The sequence below is a fragment of the Pezoporus wallicus genome, unplaced genomic scaffold (genome assembly GCF_028554395.1).
Source record: "Pezoporus wallicus isolate ANWC-B61680 ecotype Strahan unplaced genomic scaffold, APGP_CSIRO_Pwel_v1 contig_6464, whole genome shotgun sequence".
Lineage (NCBI taxonomy): Eukaryota > Metazoa > Chordata > Aves > Psittaciformes > Psittacidae > Pezoporus > Pezoporus wallicus.
Genome location: NW_026642130.1, coordinates 4,994,311 through 5,016,826, shown reverse-complemented (window position 1 = coordinate 5,016,826; position 22,516 = coordinate 4,994,311). Strand labels below are relative to the sequence as shown.

At 47.2% G+C, this 22,516-nt stretch overlaps 2 protein-coding genes across 3 annotated transcripts; one reads left to right on the top strand and one right to left on the bottom strand.

Moving 5' to 3' along the window:
• Positions 1 to 871: 871 nt before the first annotated feature.
• Positions 872 to 20,803, top strand: PLA2G7 (phospholipase A2 group VII). 2 transcript variants are annotated; one of them, XM_057427514.1, is made up of 11 exons: positions 872 to 1,231; positions 8,612 to 8,736; positions 13,462 to 13,612; positions 14,227 to 14,320; positions 14,877 to 14,945; positions 15,732 to 15,879; positions 17,320 to 17,433; positions 17,720 to 17,811; positions 18,264 to 18,437; positions 19,533 to 19,681; positions 20,557 to 20,803. In XM_057427514.1, exons 1-11 carry the CDS (start codon positions 973 to 975, stop codon positions 20,658 to 20,660), a joined length of 1,479 nt encoding a protein of 492 aa, XP_057283497.1. In that variant the 5' UTR covers positions 872 to 972; the 3' UTR covers positions 20,661 to 20,803. The 2 variants fall into 2 exon arrangements, with proteins under 2 accessions (XP_057283497.1, XP_057283498.1); XM_057427515.1 differs by lacking the exon at positions 872 to 1,231 and adding an exon at positions 7,851 to 7,983.
• On the bottom strand, positions 6,788 to 7,729 carry IMP3 (IMP U3 small nucleolar ribonucleoprotein 3). Its single transcript, XM_057427541.1, has one exon. It carries the CDS (start codon positions 7,667 to 7,669, stop codon positions 7,112 to 7,114), a length of 558 nt encoding a protein of 185 aa, XP_057283524.1. The 5' UTR covers positions 7,670 to 7,729; the 3' UTR covers positions 6,788 to 7,111.
• Positions 20,804 to 22,516: the final 1,713 nt, after the last annotated feature.

The following is a 22,516-nucleotide window of genomic DNA, read 5'->3' as shown; positions in this document are numbered from 1 at the left end:
CTCACACTAACCTTGAAGAACCTGTCCCTTTAGATTAAATAAAGGTCTTCAGAGTTGTTCTTCAAGACCTTTCATCAGCATTAAATCTATCTTGAAAATGTTATGCTTTAATTCAGCCAGAAAAATAGTAATAATCTTGGACCTTTTCATGCCACTTTCTTGTTCTTTTTCAATGAATTGCCAACAAAATTCTTAGTATAAAAATATAACTTAAATTTCAAGCACCTTTGCAGTCTGCTAGCTTCAGTTTATATCCACACATGTATATGTAAAGGGGAAGAAGAGAAGCCCACAATCCCACCCCCAGAGCTCACCAAGGATGAAGCTGCATAAGCCAAATTTTACCCTCAGTCCCTCCCCTGCTGCCTCCCTTTGCTGGCCTTGAAGCTCAGATGGCTGTTTCATCAGCTGGATCAACCTGTTGCTCTCTCAGAAAACCGTTTTATTTTTGGTGCTGGTTTGGGGGTTAATTCCCTAAACTCGGCGTTATCAAGGGGCAAATGCCAGGGCTGTGTCAAGGAGTGGGGGAGCACATGCAGATGTGCCCAATCGGTAGGGCCCTGCACTTGATCCATCTTAAACTGCTCAAGTTGACCCAAAAGTGATATTGTTTTCCCTGGGGTGTTGTTAACCCCTTTTCACGAGGCCAGAGGAAAAGATTTGGATGTTTATGGAGGGACCTTCATCCAAAGGGCAGTGTTTTCTTCCCTTCTGCAGGATCCCCCTCCTCACCCCAAAGCATTCCGTAAGCATCGCAGCTCCTCCGGAGGATGTTGCAGCCCGGCTGGGTGGATTTCCTCATTGGGATCCCAGTGCTTGCCCAGCCACGCTCGGCAGCACCGGAGGAAAGCCGGGAAAGCTCACAGCCGCATGCCAGCAATCCCATGCATAAACCCGCCACCGCCGTGCAAAGGCAGAGCCCAGTGCCTAAGCAGCAGCGGGGTCCTGTGCGGCGCGCAGTGATTTTCAGGGATGGCTCCATGCCAGACGCTTTTCCAGGCCCAGCGCCGGTCTCTCCCAGGCAGATTGTCTCATCTGAACACTAAGGCAAAGTTTGGTCCCTCCCCTTCAGGGAGAGCCCGGCCGCCGGCCTGCCCGCGAGAGAGACGTCCTCCTGCGGGAGCAGCCGCCTCTCGCCGGGCTCCGGAGAGACGACGGTGGCCCACGGGTCCGTCCTGCACCTCCGAACAGCGTGACGGGAGCGGAGGGCAGCTCGGACACTGCAGGCCAGGTATGTGGAGTGCCAGGCACTGCTACACGGGGAAGAAGGGTCCGGGGACAGCATGGGGAGGAGCAACCGTGGTGCGAGGGGGATTTTAAGGAGCTCGGTAGTCTCCGTGCAGTCCCTAGCACAGCTTGCCAGTGCTCCCGCTTCTGGCTTCAGCCTGCTCTTCCCAATCCCAAAGCCTGTTCCAAATCCCCACAGGCTCAAGCTTCTCCACTTCCTCCCAGCCCCTTATCCGACCCCAAATCCCTGTGTGTCCCTGCAAAGGGCTCAGATTTGCTCTGGATGAGCTGCATAGGGGGTCACGGTGGACATGCCGCTTCCTGCTGTGTATGCAGCCAGTGTTCAGAGGAAAAGTGAATGGAGTTTTCCTGCAGGGAAAAGTAGCCCACTTCCTGACATGGACATGCCCAGCGTGGGGATGAGAAGCAGCAGTCCCAGCCTGCACAAAGGGAAACTCAGACTAGATGGGAAAAAATAATTCACAGCAAGGGTGATTAAACTCTGCTTCATGTGTCTGACACCAAGACATGCAAAACCGAGGCAGACCTATGCATACCCTGCTTTGAGACGGGCTTTGGACTAAGTGACCTCCAATAGTCCTTCCCAACCTAAATTCTTCTAGGAGGCTGTGAGGGACACAGAGCATGAGGTTGTGGGTGCTCTGCAGTATGGCATTCATCTCCCCCAGACCCAGCATCTACAAGGTGGGGCCCTGAACCCTGGCTGCTGTTGGAGCTGGAAGGGAGAGAGATGGTGGTTTTAGGATGTGGTTTCCCCTGGTATACTTTAAGCCCAATGAGCTCAGCTACAGGTGACAAGGTGGTGGACTGTAACGTTAGTCAGACACTAACAGAGCCTTCCTGTACTTTAGCCTGTGACACAACCACCTCCAGGAGCAGTAGGCAGTGGCTCTTCAGGGCAGGAACCAAGGGTGGCAAAGCCATCTGGACTTGCACTTACCAGCCCTGCTGACATGATTTACAGCAGTTGAGAAGCTGTTGTGACTTACTACTGGGGACACGCAGGGTCCTCTAATGGGCGGCTCTAGGTGGAAACAGGAGATGCTCAGATCTCTGTCTCTGGAGGCTGTTATTGGTTTGCCTCCCCTTTTGCCTTCCCTGCTGGAAGTGAAATAATGTATGTCTTCAAGATCAGATAATGTAAGGGTGGAAGGGACCTATCTGGAGTGGAGCTGTGCTTGCAGGGAAGTGAGAGTGGTCATTTCTGCTGAAGGAGGTACGCTTGAATTTAGCCCTTGGATCCAGAAGCTCCAGTTTATGGGAAGACTGAACCCAGGTGCCTCCTCCTGCTGATTCCAAAGCTGCTGCTTGCTACTTCCACTCTAAGTCCCCATGTCCCAGCCCCATTTCCCAACCACACAGCAGACAGGTTTTCCACCACGAAAGTCCTGCTGCAGGCCCGAAGAGTTGCTTCAGTGACTAAAATGAGGCACTTAAGAGCAGCGGCCAGAACTGGGGCTTTAAGGTAAATGCTGTCATAACTCTTAAGAGTGCTTTCCCCCTCCAGACCCAGTGAGTGTTGAAATGTTTTGATATCTGGGGTAGGGTCTACAGTGATCCCATGCCCCAGTGATGAGAAATTGCTCTGGTTCAATCTGCAGTGCCAAATCAGGCAGGGAATATACTTAAATTACCGAAGGGGGCAGTGACACATCCATCTGCTGCAGAGCATCTCACTGAGGAGTGCTACTGAGATGAGCACATGGAGACACGGCTGGAAGGACCTGGCCTAACCTGGCGTAGGAGCATCACCTGAAAGGCTGGGAATCACCCAGCTCCACCTTTGCTTCTGTACCTCCATTTTTCATCCTGAGAAGCATGTACCCTCCTTCCCCAGCCTCATGTGCCATCTGTGCTCATGGTGACGCGCTGTCACCAAATTACTGAGGTCAGCACCACCCCTGCACTAAGCCACACCAAGATGTTAAGAATCATGGAATCACAGAATAGTTTGGGTTGGAAGAGATCTTAAAGTTCATTCAGTTCCAACCCCCCTGACATGGGCAGGGACATCCTCCACTAGAGCAGGTTGCTCCATGCCCTGTCCAACCTGGCCTTGAGCACTTGTTGGATGGAAGCAGCCTTTAAAAAGTGCTGTGTGCTTGTTTACTGGAAAAAAAGAAGTGTCTCACATCAGTGGAAAAATACACATTTGCATCTCAGTGACAGCCTCAGCCATTTGCACTCTGCAACACAAAAGGCTCAGTGTGAAGAGCTCTCTCTTTCTGCTCCCCCACACTGGCCAGGCTCCACTCCCCCACTTTCACAGCCTTCAAATAAAGGACAAGCCAAGGTCAGGGGAAAACAAAGAGGAAAAAAAGTAAAACAAGGAGCGAAAAACCCCTCTAAAACTGCAGGCGCTGGTAAAACCTCCCCTGCTGCTGCCCACTGTCCAAGTGAGAGCTCCTGCATAGCAACTGCTCCCTGTTTGCTCCTGCACTGCCCAGACCCCGCTGCAGCTTTGTCCTCCTTTGCTGAAGAAGCTGGCACCTCTCCATCCCCCAGCTCTTGGGATGGATACTTTTAGAGGTGGCAAAGATGAGGTTTTTTCAGGCACAGGGAGAGATCACCCCAACACCAGCACCCACATCTGTTCTCCTCCACCAGTAACTCCCCACAGGCTGCATGGAGATGCTGAGCAGCCTGAGGAATGGCAAACTCAGTGGGGAAGGTGCCAGGAAGAAGCACAGTGATACCCACAACCCTGTCCTGCTGCTCCCATGTGCCTAAGCTCTCCCACTGCAAGCCCCCAAGGCACTGGAGAGTTTGCAGGATCTGTCCCCCAAAAGCACAGACTGCCTCCTCGTGCCAGCTTACACAGACCCAGGGAAGTCAGTGCCAATTTATACCAACACTGGATCCAGCCTTGGAATTTAAATACCTGGAAAGGCTGTTGGAGCTGGTTCCTGCACCCTTCCAATCCCCAGCTCCAGAGCTGCTGCAGGAACTGCCTGATGACAGCCACAGCATGTTGGCTCTGGCAAACAAACTCAAACCCATGAACTACAGGCCAAAACCACCATTACACATGAGAAAGCCATCATCTGCTTGACAGCATTCATAAGCACCAATGTGGGCATGCTGCTTTCAGGTGCAACTTCAACTTCCATTTTCACGCTGAGACAACACCCTGTTTATTGCACTTGAGGTGGATCCAGTATTGTCCGGGGCATGCATGGACTCCAGTTGTTAAAAATCTAGGAGCAGGACACTCATCTCAGACATCACCTATTGTACAACCAGCTGTGCTGCAGGATTCCAGGTTTAAAACATACACAGACTGGGGTAAAGGTTGGACTTGATGATCTTGAAGGTCTTTTTCCAATCTAGCTGATTCCGTGATTCTATGATAAACATACAGCATAACATTCTATGATAAACAGCCTGATGCTGTTATCTCACAGTATCTATAAGGAAATCAATTCCCAGCACTTAATTTAACAGCTGTAGGGTTTTTGGGTTGTTTCTCTTCTGCCACAGGTGTTGGAGGCACATGAATGATGACAAGTTGGGTTAGGACAAAAAGAACAAGCGTATGGTGTAAACTACAGTGACTGACAGGATGCAGGTTTGACATTTTTTCTTCTGTTGTTCCTTTCAGAGGTAGATAAACTGGGCAGAGCAGCAGTTTACCATCTGAGTAGTAAAATGCCCTGTACAGGGCATGTCACTGTGCTGTCATTTAATTCTAAAAGGGGCCTACAAGAATGCTGGAGACGGACTTTTTACAAAGTGCCAGGACAAAGGGGAATGGCTTTAAACTGAAAGAGGCAAGATTTAGATTAGGTATTAGGAATAAGTTCTTCCCTAATAGGCACTGGCACAGGTTGCCCAGAGAAGCTGTGGCTGCCCCACCCCTGGCAGCGTTCAAGCCCAGGCTGGATGGGGCTCAGAGCAACCTGGTCTAGTAGAAGGTGTCCCTGCCCATGTCAGGGGGTTGGAACTGGATGATCTTAAGGTTCTTTCCAACCCAAACCATTCTGTGATTCTGATCCCTCCAAAAGAGTAAAGTGGAGCAAAACCACCATTTTTACCTGCACGTGAATTAGGCACCTTTAGGATTTCACAAGAAATTACATTTGTCTAGATTAAGGAAAGTCATGCTCCAGAAGCAAAACATCTTTTCAATTTGCATTTCTTACCATAAGCAAGGTGCATGCCCCAAGAAAAATGCTAAGGTATTACAGGTGATGTTTTACTGAAATTAAGCTATAAACAGGAGTAGGTCATAAGATAAGCCATGGGGTTTCCCCACCTCTTTTGTGTCCTTTTCTTAATATCTATTAGTGCTTTAAAACTTAATGCTCTGCTTAATGCATTTGGCTTATGAGACTAGAAGGAATTTTAACTGTTTGCTTTTTTAAAAAACAGCCATAATATTTTATGTTTATTTAATGCCCCCAAAACACCCCTTTTCTGTTCAGAAAAGCCAGACCCAGGGTGATGGCTGCAGATGAACTCCAGCTCTCTAGACTTGGGATGGACAGTCACAGCTCTGCTCTTAAACCTACTGCCAAGTCCTTTTGTAGCCTTGGGTAGGAGAAAGAAGGCATTTCTACCAAAAAAAAAAAACCAAAACAATTTATAACCTAGCAATAGCCTTGTACCTATTAAAAAAAAAACCAAAAAACAAAAGGTCTGTAGCTTTTTGACAAAAAGGGTTTACTAGAATATTTAAAAATGAGAAGAAACTCTCAGAGAAACTGTATCATAAAACAGCAGACATTTCTTCAGTTACTTATAACAACTGCTGAATTTTTGGTTTTGTGCTCTTTATTACAAAGGGGAATAAACTTCCCAACAGCCCCAGAAGGCCTGAGCCTCCCCTTAGGTACCGTTTGGCTTCTGTGCTAAATGCAAAAGCTCCCCCCAGATCTGCACTTTTAGGTAGGACAGCATTTGCCCAGACGCCTCTCCAGTTAGATCTGGCTCCATAAATGATGCTTAATTGTCAGCTGGAACCCTGTACAGCAAAGATGCTGAGCCCAGAGCATCAAACTTCCCTTTACAATTTCACATGAAAATGGAAGTCAGGTTTTTGTTTTTTGTTTTTTTTTTTTTTAATTTAATTCTGGTTTTGGCTGTTACAGTTTCAGAAATGTAGTACTTGGCTTCCCTGTTTACTGCTGACCCCACACAATCTCTGCCTTTCCCCCATATGCACATTCCCTGGTATCAAGAGGAAACCCAGGAGCAGCTCCCCCAGTCACTGAGCCAGCTTCAGGTGGAACTGGCAGGGCCACCTCTTCAAAGAGCAGCAGCAAAGCTGTCAAGCTCAGTCTTAAACTCAATCCTCAGCTGTGCTTAAACCCTCTTCCAACTGCTATTAGTAGCAGCCAAGCTTTTAAACCCAACCGCATCCTCTCCTGCCATGAGGTAAAGCTCCCTCCAAGCAGTTTCACTTTATGGGAATGTATGAAAAATTTCTTCACAGAGAGGTATTGGAAGAGGCTGCTCAGGGCAGTGGTGGAATCACTGTCCCTGGAAGCGTTCAAAAACTGTGTAGATGAGGCCCTCAGGTTTAGTGGTGGTCTGGCAGTCCTGGCAGAATGGCTGGACCTGATGATTTGAAAGTTCTTTTCCAACCTAGCTGATTCTGTGATTCTGTGGAGGTGGGCTGTCCAGTGTTTTCTCAGAGCGACGGATGTGGAACTTTCTGTATGCTGATGAATGGAGTTGCTAGGTGCAAAGGGGAGCTGGGAGCAGAGCAACACGGTACCAGTGGTAGGTTTCCTCTTTGCTCCCCTTTCAGGTATGTTGAGGGAGGCTATCTATCTGATAGTGGTACCGCCGTGTGTGTTTATTGCCCATCGTGTCCTAAGGAGCGGGGCAGAGGCGTGCGGGCAGCACAGGCAGCGCATCCCTAGGCGGCCAGGTCGTAGTCGTCGCGCTCCTGGTTGTAGTCGAGCACCTTCTGCCGGAGGCGAGAGGCGTCCACCCAGGTGATGAAGTCCTCCACGGCGCGGGGAATGAGGACGGCGGGGTCGGTCACCACCTCGGGCCCCACGCGGACGTGGCCCTGCTCCACGAAGGTGACGGCGTGGCGCAGGTTCTGCGCCATCCGCAGCTTCACCAGCAGGCAGGGCAGGCGCCGCCGGCAGAACGCGGCCGCAGACAGGCTCTCGCAGACGGCCAGGGACTGCCGCCCGCTCACCAGCCCCAGCCCGTACAGCTTCTCCAGCAGCGTGGCCGCGCAGCGGGAGCGGAAGGCGGCGCTGGCTGGGCCTAGGTCCCGGAGGCGGCGAACCAAGGTGCGGACGGCGCGGGCCAGCGCCTTGTAGTGCACGTAGTCCTCCCGGCGGCCCATCCGGTAGCGCCGCAGCGCCTTCACCTCGGCCAAGCTCCCCGCCGCCGCCTCCCAGCTCACCAGCTCCAGCCGCCGCAGCAGCTTCTGCTCGTGGTACTTCAGCTTCCGCACCATCTTGACGGGAACGTGCCGCCGGCAGCCACCGCCCTTTCCGGGGAGGAGCGGCCGCGCTCCGCCCGCCGCGGCCCCTCCCCGTCCGCCCCGGAGGGCCCGGGGTCTGGCGAAGCGTTTGTGGCGGCGGGGGCTTGGTTGGCGGTCTGGTGTACACCGTGGCGGGGCTGCCGCTGCCACCAAGAGAAGGAAAAGTGGTTGGTCAGAGCCGCGGCGGCTGCCGGAGCGGCGGGGCGCTGCCTAGGGAGGGATGCGGCTGTTCCCCGCTGCTCTCAGCTGGTACCCAGGGCGGGCCTGGCTCCGAGGGCTCACCCCAGGTACGGGCCGGCTTCCCAACAGCGTCCCCTGCACGGACAGGCCGTTTCTCTCCAGTGATCAGATCCAGCCTTCATCTTCCCTCTTGAGGAGCGGCTCCGGCGTTCGGTTTTCTCCGTGACATCCTTCTACCCCGATGCGTAGGCTTGTTTTGTTCACCGAGGAGCTGAGAGAGCTCCGCTCTCTGCCGGTCAGGCTAGGAGGAGCAGCTCCATGTCGTAGCCTGGTGGGGAGGGAACTGCCTTCACAACTGAAACTTGCCGCTCTTGAGCTTGCGCTTCCCTCCGTGCCCAAGAAGTGAGACTGCTGCTGCTGCTCCGCACCGCAGCACCTCGACCTCCTGAATCGAGCCCACAGCGCCCACAGCCAAAGGATTCCTGCCTGCCTTTCTGTTCAGTGCGTGGTGTTCTCTGATATTTGGGACTCGGGATACTGCTCCAGGGGAACCCCCCAAAAGAGCAGGTCAGGTTGGTGACTCAGGATTTCAGATCTCTGATTCTCATCAGCAGGTTCTTGTATCAGCTCAACCTTGAATTTCCTGCATCTTCAACATGCTGCATTTTTGTCAGGGTAGGTGATCTGTCACACGGGACGTTGCAGTTTTTTGATTTGCTTTGTGTTTTTCCCCAGGTTTGTCAGTGAATGCAGCAATGGAACCAGGGAGCAGCAGCGCTGAGAAGTTTTATAGGATCCCTAAAGGAAAGGGACCACACTCGGTTGGATGCACAGACCTGATGACAGAAAATGCAGTTGAGGTAAAGCTCTCGGTACTTCCTTCTTAGGATTAAAGCCACAGTGTTAGTGAAATGACTTGCTATAGTTGTACAGATGAATCAAACAGGTCTTGTCTGTGTGCAGGAATGCTCCATGGCACACACTCAGAGCTGAGCTTCCTCTCCTCTTTGTCCCAGTGTAGCATGTGTACTGGGCCTCTACCAGATGGATGTAAGCTACAAGTCTCCCCTTAGCTACTCCCCCCCCTCCTTCCTAACATCCTTGCTTTCTGGCTCCCTTAGGCAAGATAATGCACACCAGCTTGTGTCTTCCTGGGACCCATGGGGCTCTTCCCATCCATCCCACTGCTCCCTTCTGCTTTGACTGCTGCAGGGACTCCACATGCAGTCTCTGAGACTCTAGCTGTTTTCTCATCACAAAGATCCCAACAGGGTTTGGCAGGGCTGGGTGATGAGGGTAGGCAGTGTTTCAGCCGCAGGGTAAAGCATGAGGTGTCTTCCTAGAGGTTTTATCTATCTATAGAAGAACGGGATGTCAATTCTGTAAGTGGTTACTACAGAGAGAAGCCACAGTAAGGAGATGGAGACAATAAATAGGCAGCTAATGAACTCATTTGTGGGTTTCCATTTCAAATTCTGTTGCTTTTTAATTTTCCCATGAGAATGTGCCTGCATCTACACTGTGGTTTTATTCCTCAGGCTAGCCAGGTATAGTGGAATTCGTGATCAGTCTGTAGTGGTTATTCATATGTTTTTCTTTACTGAGCTTACTCCATTCTAGTACAAAATAAGTGATTAGTTTCTCTTTGCAATCAGCCTGTGTGTTTTTCTGAGATAAGCAATCTGTATAATTACAGTTCTCTCAGGTATAGGTAATGAACCTCTTCCCCTTTCTGGTATGCAGTTAGTCACCTGGGGAAGTTCACTGGAATCATTCTGGAATCAAATTAGTATCACTTCCTGTACGGATGAAGATGATTTCTTCTGTAATGGTCTTTGTGTCAAAGCTTGATTTAAGTTTGATGGCTAAATAGAATCAAGCTTCATTAAACAAGTTTTGGTGCACGTTATGTATGAAACTGATAAATTAGTGTTCAAGAAACCCGAGTTTGTTCCAAAGCTCATGTTCTTTTTGTCCTTAGACTTAACTTGTTAAAACAAAAGTACAGTTTCAGCAAGACAGGGAATTTGAATAGTGTTACAAGTTTCCTCGCAAACCAGGAAGTAAGAATACAAGTTACACACAGCTTATCTGCTGAGAGGTCTGCTCTAAGGTGTGCCATGGTACATTGCTGCTGTCTGCGGCGAAGGAATCTTGGCAAGGGGCTATGGAGGATCTGTGTAAATTTGGAAAGCTTGGGTGGTTTCCTGGGAGACCTGGAGTGCAGACAGTAAAAGAAGATCCAAACTGGTAAGAAACAGAGGCAGATAAAACACAGGTTAACAAAGTTGTGTTTAGAAAGATGAACCACTGCAGATTTGTAAACATCTGGATGAGGAAGGAGAACAATACATTGCAGTCCTTTGCTGTGCAGCTACCCAAGAGCTTTACTGACTGCCTTTTGCTCAGCTTAGCTAGCCATACTGTAGCCACATTGAGATCATGCCCATGACTCTACCCACATCTCTGCTGGAGAAACAAGTCTCAGGGTAATTTGTCTTGCTAACCTAGAGGAAAGGTATACTTCTAGGAGGGTTCTTTTTTTTCCCGTTAGCAAGCTGAATTGTGTCAGTAACAGCTGGAAGGGTGAAGAGTCACCCCTGTTAAACTGATTAAACTGCAGCATTGTGCCATTCCCGGAAGGGGAGGCATAGTGAGTAACACAGAAAAAATAATCCAGCAGTATGCAGAAATTGAGCAAATAGGTAGTGTTTGTAATGCTTAACTTCATGAAATGGACATTAAGAACTATCCATAGGATAACCTGGAGAAGGTGATGCGTATCTTTGCCTGGATGCCAACAGTCATGCTACTTTAAATTCATTGCAGGGACAGAAAGATAGTGACATAGGGTTGGCATCAAAGCCTATCTAGGATATAACTATGTTCTTGTGAGTTAATTCTCTTGTCCTGGGTTCAGCAGTAGCAGTCATTTCTCTCCTTCTTGGTAGCTGGTGCAGCACTGTGTTTTGACTTTCGGCCTGGGAACAGAGCTGATAACAATGATGTTTTGGTCTGGCCAAGGACTTTGTGAGCCTCATGCTCTGCCAGGGAGGAGGGGAAGCCGGGAGGAAGCAGAGACAGGACACCTTACCCAAACTGACCAAAGAGGTATTCCATACCACAGCACATCATGCCCAGGGGCTAACTGAGAGTTACCTGGAAGGGCTGGTAGTCTGCAGGGTTGGAGGAGGTATCGGTCAGTGCTTGGTCGGGCTGGGGGGTCGAGGTATCGGTCGGCTGGTGGTGAGATGTTGCATTCTCTTCCCTTGTTATTTCCTTTATCATTATTATCATTGGTGGTAGCAGTAGTGATTTGTGCTATACCTTAGTTACTAAACTGTTCTTATCTCAACCTGTGGGAGTTGCATTTTTTTTGATTCTCCTTCCCATCCCTCTGGGAGCAGGGGGGAGGCCAAAAAAAGGGGGGGAGTGAGAGAGTGGCTGCTTGATTTGTGGCTGACTTTGTTTAAACCAAGGGGGTAACTCAGATGAGTGTGAACGACAGTTCTTTTTGGCGCCCAACGTGGGGCACAAGGGGTTGAGATAACAACAGATCTGACTGGATTAATAGTCACTCATCACAATGCTGATTTATTGGGTATCAGAGTTGTTCTTGTTGATCTCACAGTTTCAGAATGTTGTAACTTACATAGAGCCGGTATTTGCTGTGATAGTGTTTATCAAGTGTGGGGCCTGGGCTAAGGTTCTCGTCTCACTGTGCTTTATGGCAATGGCTTGTAATACGGGCGGGCTCCAGCAGCAGGGCGGGACGGACGTGGCCGTGGACTTGTACCTGGCCGTCCGGCTGCTCTTCACCGTCCTGGCCCTCACCCTCGCCCTACTTTCCATCTTCGTGAGGCTGCGGGGACCCGAGGGGGAGCGGCCCCGGGAGCCGGCGGCAGCCGAAGCAGCCTGGGAGAGCGGCCCCGGGGACCAAGCGGCGGCGGGAGCGGGGCCGGAGGCCGCGAGGGGACGGCTGCCGGTGGAGGAGGTCGGGGAGGTCGAGGAGCTGAAGGAGGCGGCTGCTGAGCAGCGGGAGAAGGCGGCGGAGGAGCCGAGTCCCGCGGCCGAGCCGAGCCCCGCGGAGGAGCTGAGCCCCGCGACGGCCGAGAGCATTCCCCGGCAGCCGCCTGCCGAGCCCCAGGAGGATGCAGGAGACCACGCAGCATTTCCCAGCAAGGCAGAGGAGGAAGAGCTGGACTCAGGAAAAGAGAAGCTGGTGGTGGGAGAGCCGGCAAGCACAGCAGCAGCACCAGTCCCAGTGACAAGTACAGCAGCATCATTTGGGAGTTCTGAAGGTTTTGAATGGCCTTTGGGTATCCTTGGGACCTGCCTGCTGATTGTGATGGGGATCAGCATGTTGGCACACACACAGTGTTCTACCCACCACCATTTTGTCTGATCTCAAAAGTTAAGCAGAGTCAGGTTTGGGTCTTGTCTGGGGTTAGACGACGATATAGGAGGACCAGGAGATTTTCCCCAAGGCTGGACAGTCATGAGTGGCAGGGTGTGTGGGACAGTATGTGCAAGTATCTAGTCCACTGGGCCCCTCCAGTGCATTGGAAGCATCAGAGATGGAAGGCAGCTGTATGGAGTCCCCAGCGACAAGTTGCAGTAACTGCTGAAGGGGACAGTGAATTATTTTGAGCCTGGTGGGCCCATGACATTCAGGTCATCAGGGCAGAAATGTAACATAGAGATGGACTCATGATTGAGGGGTGGACTTAGCAATGGACATTATTGCCCAGGTTATTCACAAGTGTGAACACTGCACACAGTCTCTCCTGCTCTGGAAGACTGTTACAAGAGATGGAGCCTGACATCATGGACCAGGTGGATTCAGCAGCTTTACAGAGACTGGTCCATGCACTAAGATAAGAGTGCACTGAGATAAGAATGATGGTATATTGAAAATGTGGGATCTGAGCATGACATGAATGGTATGGAACAAGGGGTGGATACTGTCCTGGGTTCAGCTGTAGCAGTCATTTCTCTCCTTCTTGGTAGCTGGTGCAGTGCTGTGTTTTGACTTTCAGCCTGGGAACAGAGCTGATAACAATGATGTTTTGGTCTGGCCAAGGACTTTGTGAGCCTCATGCTCTGCCAGGGAGGAGGGGAAGCCAGGAGGAAGCAGAGACAGGACACCTGACCCAAACTGACCAAAGAGGTATTCCATACCACAGCACATCATGCCCAGGGGGTAACTGAGAGTTACCTGGAAGAGCTGGTAGTCTGCAGGGTTGGAGGAGGTATCGGTCAGTGCTTGGTCGGGCTGGGGGCGAGTTATTGGTCGGCTGGTGCTGAGGTGTTGTATTCTCTTCCCTTGTTATTTCCTTTATCATTATTATTATTGGTGGTAGCAGTAGTGATTTGTGTTATACCTTAGTTACTAAACTGTTCTTATCTCAACCTGTGGGAGTTACATTCTTTTCAATTCTTCTCTCTCTCCCTCTGGGAGTAGGGGGAGGGCAAGAAGGGGAGGAAGTGAGTGAACAAGCTGTCTGGCTGGGTTTAAACCACGACAAGCTGTCATTCTTGTATCTGAAGCCCTTGGCAAAAATGTTTCTACTTTTTCTTCACAGGGAAGCTTCTTGCGCCTCTATTATCCATCATGCAGTGCCACAGATAATGAAGAGGCACCATGGATTCCAGATAAAGAATACTATCAGGGACTCTCTGACTTCCTTAACATGTATCGAGTTGTAGGAGAAAGGCTTTTCCAGTACTACATTGGTAAGACTGGTTCTGGTTTTATTCCTTGACTAGTGCAAGGGCACAAGCTCTGTACACTCAGTTGTCACCTCAGTGCTCCATGAGCCCTGTGTTACTGCTGCAGGACTGAAAAACAGCTTTTCTCAAAGAAGTGTGTTTGTTTGGGCTGGGTTTATGTAGTGAGGCTCAGTGCTGAATGTGACCCAGTTCTCAGGCAGATCTGCAGTGTCTCAGTGCTCTAAGTAGGAATGGCTGGGCAGTTTTCTCTAGGAAGAGCTTGGATAAACTGCACCTATGTGTTGGGATTTAAATTCCACTGGGAAATGCATAGATATGCAAAGGTCAGATAGACCCTAAGATCTGAATACCAGCTAGACTTAGATGCGTGCCTATCCCTATAAATCTGTTTTCATAGGGTTTAGGAGATATGTAGGGCTTGTGCTAGGCTTTGGATGGGAGGAGAAGAAGAAAGTAACTTCCCGAGTAGAAAGTGTTTTCAGAATCAGCTCTGTATCTGTCTCCTGTATTGTAAGGATGAGATTTGGTACCTTATCTTTAGATGACCACTATGAAATCAGCAGTCACCAGATTCTCTCATTTCAGTAATAATGACATATGCTTCAATTTTTATCTAGGTTCAGTGACCTGTCCTGCAAAGTCAAATGCTGCTTTTAAACTGGGAGAAAAATACCCACTCCTCATTTTTTCCCATGGACTTGGAGCTTTTCGGTAATTCCACAGATTGCTGACAAATTGTTTTTGTTGTCTATGTAGACAGCAGCCTCCAAGAATGGTTCTGAACAGATTTTCAGTAGGGGGGTGAGATCTCTGTGGTGTTGAAAAAGATTTGAACAGGCTGCTCTGTGTATCAGTACCCTTCCACTGAAATCAACAGCAGTAAATAAAAGCAGGGTTGGTGTACTTGTTTGTGTTTTCCCTGTGTATTTTAGGGGTGAAGGTATTTCTTAATCCATGAGCATGTGTGAAGATTAACTAGTTGATATTTGGATTGCTCTTTGAAGATGTAAAGTGCGATATGTGCTCCTTGTTTAAAATCATTAGCATTTTTTCTTCTGAACAGATAGTAAAACAGTAACAGGGTTTTGTGAAAAGGCTTTGGTGCCTGGTATACAAAAGCCTGCTTTACTGGCTAGCAAATTCAAACAGAAGAAATAGTGAACCTATGTGAACCACACATATATAGTGTGGTCAATGTTTAAAGAGGAAGTCTAACTGAAATAATGACCTATGCACATGTCTCACCATGGTGTGATTTTGATTGCAGGACCATCTATTCTGCTATTTGCATAGAGATGGCTTCTCAAGGCTTTGTAGTGGCTGCTGTGGAGCACAGGTGCGTATACTGCACGTTCCTGAGTTCCAATGGAAAGAAACTTTCCCACGTTAAATAAGTTCTAAAGAAGAACTTATGTGTACTTTTAAAGAAAAACTATCTTACCTTCTTCAGCCCTGTCACCCTCCTCACATGCTATTCCTCTTCACCGCCTCTCTGTTTCTTAGCTTAACTCTTATCTAAGCAAAGGGGAGGTTTAGATTGAATACTAGGAAAAGTTTCTTCACCAAAAGGGTGTTCAGATATTGGAGCAGGCTACTCAGGGCAGTTGTGGAATCACAAAAAACCATGTAGATGAAGCCCTTAGTGACAGGTTTAGTGGTGGACTTGGACTCCTGGGATACAGGTTGGACTTGATCTTAAAGGTGTTTTCCAACCTAGTTTATTCTAAAGGGGATTTGCTTAGATAAGCCCTTGAATGAGAAGCCCTGAGGTAGATATAATTCATCATTCTTCAGGCAATCTGCTTTTCTCTCTCTGTTAGAGCCTGGATAATAACTTCCTTGGGTGACACAGTTTAGTGTGAAGTGTCCCTGCCCATGGCAGGGGGGTTGGAACTAGATGATCCTAAGGTCCTTTCCAACCCTAACTATTCTATGATTCTGTAATATAAAGAAAGTGAGAGCTTTGGTGGGGTTAATGCATTATTTAGAAAGTCTGTCAACACTCTGTTGCGATTGCAGCAGCATTGGTTGGTAATTGAATCTCTTGAGATAAGTGAAATCTAAAACTTCCGCCAACTTCATTTCAAACGTCCCCAGAAATAACCTTATGTTGATATTACAGAGATGAATCTGCTTCAGCAACTTATTATTGTAAAAAAAAGTCCATTTCTGAACCACAGAAAGAGTCTGTGTCAGGCCTGGAGAAGGAGTGGATCTACTACAGGAAACTAAAAACTGGAGAGGAAGAGCGTTGTTTGCGCCATAAGCAGGTACTCGTCCTAAGTCTGGGCTCTAGGAAGTGAGGCAGGAGTAGTATGTTGAGGACTAACCAGCAGACTCTTTCCCTTTGACTATGTCTGCAGTCTTTTGCCATGACTTAGGGCATATGCAAAAATACATCAAGTCCTGTGTCCCTGAAGATGAGAAAGCAAACAACAGCTTTCTTCAGAGCATAAACTGCTTCCTCAACAAAGCTTTCTTGTGAAGTTGCACTGTTGAGCATAGTCAGCTGTTCACCCCTAGTTCCAGTCAACTTTGTTTCTTCTCTGTGTTCACACTTTTGCTGCCCAGCCTAGCCTTTAAGTGACACAGAATTCATTTCAAATGTTTGTGTAGCCTTAGGCTTGCTTTAGCTTTTGTTTACTGTTGGATAGCAAGATGATTCATGTTTGCTTCATCATCTTCAAAACCACTTTAATGTGGTTTATAGCAATGTAGACAATACAGACTTCCTGGTGATAAGTAGCATCCATACTAGATATGATAATGGTCATCCTGATGATTTCCTCCAAGCATAGACTTGACCTTTAAAATAATGGGAGTGTTTTCTTCCCACTAAGGCAGACTCAGCCAGGGAGGTGTTTATCTCCCTGGGCTGTACAGACAGCAGTACAAGTCATTTCCTGTGTGCATATAACATCCTACTTACAAGTCTAAATGCATGGTGTCTGAGCTTGCAAGTAGCCTCCAGAAGCTGTTGCCTGCAAATTTCAGTAATGGATAAGTCAGGAGATTGAGATTTATTTGAAATTCAGTGATGCACAGACATCTTGCTGCTGCCTACACACTGCAGTTCCCAAGGACAACACTGTTCTCTGGCTGCTTTTGAAGCTTTTCTTTTACTGATATACTGGTCAAAACCACTTCTTATTCTGAACAATGAGAACCTTTACTTGCAACGGCTTTGTACAATTTTCAAGAATATATATATATATATATATACACAAGAAGACTGGCTTCTTGAGTTTTTCATATTTTGGGTTTATCCACTGTAAAGATTTCAGGGGTGTTGTGCATATGGGACTAGTGATGTATTGACGTTTGCTCATCCAAGTGAGCACAAGGAGGAGTAGCAAGTCAGCTTTCCTTGTAGCTGTGTAACTTAAGCTTTTGCACATCCCAGCAACTCCTTCTCCGAGTAGTGACAGGATGAACGATTGAAGGTCTTGGCACTTGAATCTACATGTGCATGTAGATCCTCCATGTGCAGAGGATCTATACAAGAGCTTCAATTCTTTGGACCTCCAAAAGTCAGTTTTGTTTGTTGATCAGACATCAGAGTTCCATTCTGCAGTTCAGAATAGTTCTTATGGTACCGGACACAAAGGGTAGGGGGAAATCAGGCAGTCTTGTGTCCAAAGGGCCTGCAAGTCTAGTGGTTGCCTGAAAATTCCTTCCACTGCTCTGTCCCAACTTCTCTTTCTCCCCAGGTGCAGCAGAGAGCGCAGGAGTGTATCAAAGCTCTCAATCTCATTCTTAAAATCAACGCAGGAGAGGAAGTAACGAATGTGCTAAATTCAAACTTTGACTGGAATAGCCTAAAGGTGAGTGAAGGGCTGTGACTGCATCTTGTTAAAACACCTAATAATGCTTCTGGTTTCCCTCTTCCATTTCTAAACTGGTGCCTGTAAACTATTCTGAAGATCACACTGTAGATCTGTGAAAATATTCTCAGCTAGATAGCAATGGAGCTTAAATAATGCTTTTCCTACTTCAGTAGGATCTATTGCCTAAGAAATTATTCCATTGAAACAAAAACAAAACAAAAACACACAGAAAACAGAAGTTTGGGAAAGAAAGTCTCTTACAGCACCTGGATTTTTTTGACAGGATTCTGTTGATACTAGCAGAATAGCTGTGATGGGACACTCTTTTGGTGGTGCTACAGTTATTGAGAGTCTCAGCAAAGAAATAAGATTCAGGTAAGTATGCAAAACAAGGCAAGAGACATTTGGCACTTAAGAGGTCTGGAGCAGGGGACCTTGCCTAAGATCCCCCAACTGCTGATTAGCTCTTGAAGAAAAGGCTTGTTTGGCATGTCTTGTTTTCTTAAGTTGTGCTTCTTTCAACCATGGGGATGTGGTGGAACACCATAGCTGCATCATATTGTATCATGTACCATGATACTGTGGCACCCTGCTGAATCTCCTGTGCTGGGCTGCACCTGGCAACTGAGACCATGGATACTGCAATAATGGATTAATTCTCTGCCCCCAGAGGAGAAATTATTTTGAAACAAAGTGATTCATTCATCTGTTCCCCTGTTCAGTTTCATAGAGCGTTTCTCTGCCATGTCTCCTGCAAATCAAAGCATGCTGAGAACTTCCATACAAAGCTTCCTGCTTCTGTGACAGTACCCAGTTGTTTTTGACAGGTGTGGCATTGCCCTCGACGCGTGGATGCTTCCAGTAGGAGATGACATTTACCAAAACAGTGTCCAGCAACCGCTGCTTTTTATCAACTCTGAAAAATTCCAGTGGGCTGATAACATCTTAAAGATGAAGAAGCTCAGCTCCAATGACACAAACAAGAAAATGATCACTATCAAGTAAGTGTCCAGGATCCATCATTCCTGTGGTTGTTACTCTCTTGTTGATGTTGTCCAATTACGTAAGAGGGATGTGGACCTTTTTGAGCCAGTCCAGAGGAGGCCATGAAGATGCTCACAGGGCTGGAGCAGCTCTGCTCTGGAGACAGGCTGAGAGAGCTGGGCTTGTTCAGGCTGGAGAAGGCTCCTTAAGGGGGGACCTTAGAGCTGCTTCCAGTGCCTAAAAGGAAAAGGAAACCTGGAGAGGGACTTTTGTCAAGGACCTGTAGAGACAGGACAAGGGGGAATGGCTTTAAACTAAAAGGGGGGAGATTGAGATGAGATTTTAGGCAGAAGTTCTTCCCTGTGAGGGTGCTGAAGCGCTGGCACAGGTTGCTCAGAGGACCTGTGTCTGCCCCATCCTTGGCAGTGTTCAAGGCCAGTTTGGATGAGGCTTTTAGCAACCTGGTCTAGTAGAAGCTGTCCCTGCCTGCAGCAGGGTGGCTGAAATTAGATGATCTTTAAGGTCCCTTCCAACCCAAAGCACTCAATGGTTCTATATAACTGCAAAAAGACAGTCAATACTTTCTCATGGCCCAGGTTTTCACTGCGTATTTAAAATAGATAGCAATATGTCCCCACACTGGAGCCAGAGACTTCTCAAAGCCGCCAGTAACCCTAAATTTATGATACCCCAAGGTGTGCATTCCTGCCCCCAGCCACAAGTTTTGCTCAAATGCAAATCTGCATTTGAACACTTTAAATAGCCTTCTGGGTGCATTTACGCACTTGCCTCATTAAAGTACTGTGTGCAGCAGAGTTGATCGCTCTATAATTAACCTTAGAGCAGAGACACAACTTGAAGTTTTGCCAAGCCCACTTCTGATTGCTGTTGCAGTGACTACAGTAAAACATGTACAAAACTTCTTCTTCCCTTCTGTGGTTAGGGCAGAATTCACTACTCATCTTGCATGCTCATGAGATTAACCTGCTTTATCTTCTGCTAAAAAAAAAGCAGTATAAGATGCATGACTGCCTTTGAAGAATCCTGTGCAACCTATGGCATCTTTTAATCTGACATTTGTAAGAGCCCGGGGCTCATTTTTCTGTTTGCAGGGGGTCAGTACATCAGAGCTTTCCTGACTTTACCTTTGTGAGTGGAGGACTTATTGGAAGGTTTTTCAAACTAAAAGGAGAAATAGATCCAAATGAAGCTATTGATATAAGCAACCACGCATCATTAGCCTTCCTGCAGAAACATTTGAGTAAGTATCTGTTTACATCCGAGTATGAAGTTAATATTTAATTCCTCTGAGGCTTTCTATATAACCATTCAGTTTAGAACAAGAACAGAAGCAAGCAACTTAACATAAGCCAGCTTCAGTGTGCGCTTGCAGCCCAGAAAGCCAACCGTACCCCGGGCTGCATCAAAAGGAGCGTGACCAGCAGGTCCAAGGAGGTGACCCTGCCCCTCTGCTCTCGTGAGACTTTGCTTGGCATATTGTGTGCAGTTCTGGTGTCCTCAACATAAAAAGGACATGGAACTGTTGGAACAAGTCCAGAGAAGGGCCATGAGGATGATCAGGGGACTGGAGTACCTCCCGTATGAAGATAGGCTGAGGAAGTTGGGGCTGTTCAACCTGGAGAAGAAAAGGCTGTGTGAAGACCTCCTAGCAGCCTTCCTGTATCTGAAGGGGGCCTATAGGGATGCTGGGGGTGGACTCTTCATTAGGGACTGTAGTGATAGGACAAGGGGTAACGGGTTAAAACTTAAACAGGGGAAGTTTTGATTGGCTATAAGGAGGAAGTTCTTTACTGTAAGGGTGGTGAGGCACTGGAATGGGTTACCCAGGGACATTGTGAATGCTCCATCCCTGGCAGTGTTCAAGGCCAGGTTGGACAGAGCCTTGGGTGACATGGTTTAGTGTAAGGTGTCCCTGCCCATAGCAGGGGGGTTGGAAGTGGATGATCTTAAGGTCCTTTCCAACCCTAACTATTCTATGATTCTATGTTATTCTTCCCTCCCTGAAACATCATGCTTCCCCTACTTTGCCAAGTTGGTTTCATTTTGCAGTGTAGCTTTAAAAAAGCCAGTTACTTAAGTCATTGCAACTCAAGCTTCTTTTTCCCCATTTTATAGGTCTTAAGAAAGATTTCGATCAGTGGGATTCTCTTGTGGATGGCATAGGACCCAATGTTATTCCTGGTACTAATATTGACTTACCTCCAGCTGAACCTGAATAAGGAATACAAAGAAGTACTGAAAATGCTACAGACATCACAACACTAATATTGGCCAAACATTGCTCAGACACATGGTAATGCTGGCCACCTACACAGCTTTTGGGGTGTGGAACAAAAAAAATAAATAAATAAAAAAGAGATAAGGCATTAGGTTATATTATCATCAATGTGTAGAGAGGTTTTAGTTCAAATGAGTCAGTGGGATTTCTCTGAAACACTGCAACAGGGTAACTTCTGCTTTGTAGGAAGCAGAGGGGAAATCATTTGATGGTAATTTAAACTCTCTGGTTTTGATTTAGAATCAAGTTTGCAGAGAGACAGTTAAGCTCTGCAGAACTCACCTGAAGTTGTGCTTACCAAGGTTTAAGTCAGCAAACTGTTTTGCAGCATAAGAAAAAAAAAGAAATCTCTGATTCGTTATTAAACCACTTGGTATTTCAGCTGTGCTCTGACAACAGTTGAAAGCTGGAGCAGGTTTTTGCTCCTCCTAAGTCAGAGAAGTACCAGATGAAGGGTTTCAACAGTCTTATTTTAGTAAGCCCCAGTAAAAGCTACAGGAAATAGCTTAATGTAACAGAAATGTTTGTTCAGAGACAGGATTTCTCATATGAGCTCAATCCACTTACCTTTAAGATCTGTGTTTACTACCATACTCTGAGGCTGCTTCCATTCCAAAAGCTGCTGAAACAGTCACTCTTCTTGTAGCAACTATAACTCCCCTTAATCAAAGCTCCAAGCAGTGCCCCTCCTGTTCCTGTCTGAATTACCACTGTCAGTCATACTGTTGTAGGTGAAATTACAGAAGAGATGTGTCCCTTTTACCACTCCCTTTAGAAAGGAGTAGTTAAGCATTGCTTGATCATCTTGATGTTTCTCTCATGGATGTACTACTCAGACACTCATCTTTGTACGAGTACTTGCTGTCTGTCAGTAGAAGCAGTTGACTATGTGGTTTGCTAATGGAAACTCTGGTTTTTAGAGGAAAACTCCTTGAAGCTGCCACCTGGAAGAGCGACTTCTAAATGAATAAACCTTGCAAAAGGGGGAGTACTTCTAACTGTAGCCTATTTGTTTCAAAATCACGTGACAAAACTGAAGCAAACAGAACAAGCACAGCAGTTAACAGAGTAAATATTTATATAATCTGTGATCTTAACATGAGATTACAACATCTATGACCCGTTTTCAGAATTGAAACTTCTCTCCAGCCTACTAATATGTATTGTCTCTATTAAGGGACTAGACACACACTTGTTTCTTCTTACTGTGTAAGCTCTAACACTGACATCTGTGATATTCACCCAGACTATTACACTGTCAGAGATACTGACACAGAACAGGACTATGAAACAGAAACCTCCTTTCAACACATGAGGAGGAAAACAAAAGGCGAGATAAGATGTGGCTGGTTTAACAAATCCTTACCCCACTGTACACATGCAAAACCATTCTGCTAGGTCTGCTTCATAGTTGTAGGAAAAGTTTTATCTTTCATTAGTGCAGTTAAGGCCATGTCATAAATACAAGTTCTGTTTTGTACATGACTCTCTGATATTTCAAAGCATTCACCACAGCTCAGTGGTCTAGAGAGCTGGTTAGGGTCAAAACAGAACCAGGATCTGCAGAATGTGCATAGCTACATCTAACTGCAGTAGTAGCGTTGAAAAAAGATACTTGGTATGCACACAACATTTGGGCTTATGCTTAGGGAAAGAACACAAGTCATTAACAAAACAGTATACACCAGCTGAAGCTTTATTCCAGCTTTTTCCATTGCTTTATAACAGCACCAAATGCAAGACTTCAACCTGAATCAACTATGTTCCCTGACAAAAAAAAACATTCCTCCCTGCACA

Excerpts from the sequence above, each read along its gene's own strand:
- IMP3 (XM_057427541.1), bottom strand. The coding sequence starts at position 7,669 with ATGGTGCGGAAGCTGAAGTACCACGAGCAGAAGCTGCTGCGGCGGCTG.
- PLA2G7 (XM_057427514.1), top strand. The coding sequence starts at position 973 with ATGGCTCCATGCCAGACGCTTTTCCAGGCCCAGCGCCGGTCTCTCCCA. Across the intron at positions 1,232-8,611 it reads GCTCGGACACTGCAGGCCAG|GTTTGTCAGTGAATGCAGCA; the intron begins GTATGTGGAGTG and ends GTTTTTCCCCAG. Across the intron at positions 17,434-17,719 it reads TTGACTGGAATAGCCTAAAG|GATTCTGTTGATACTAGCAG; the intron begins GTGAGTGAAGGG and ends TTTTTTTGACAG.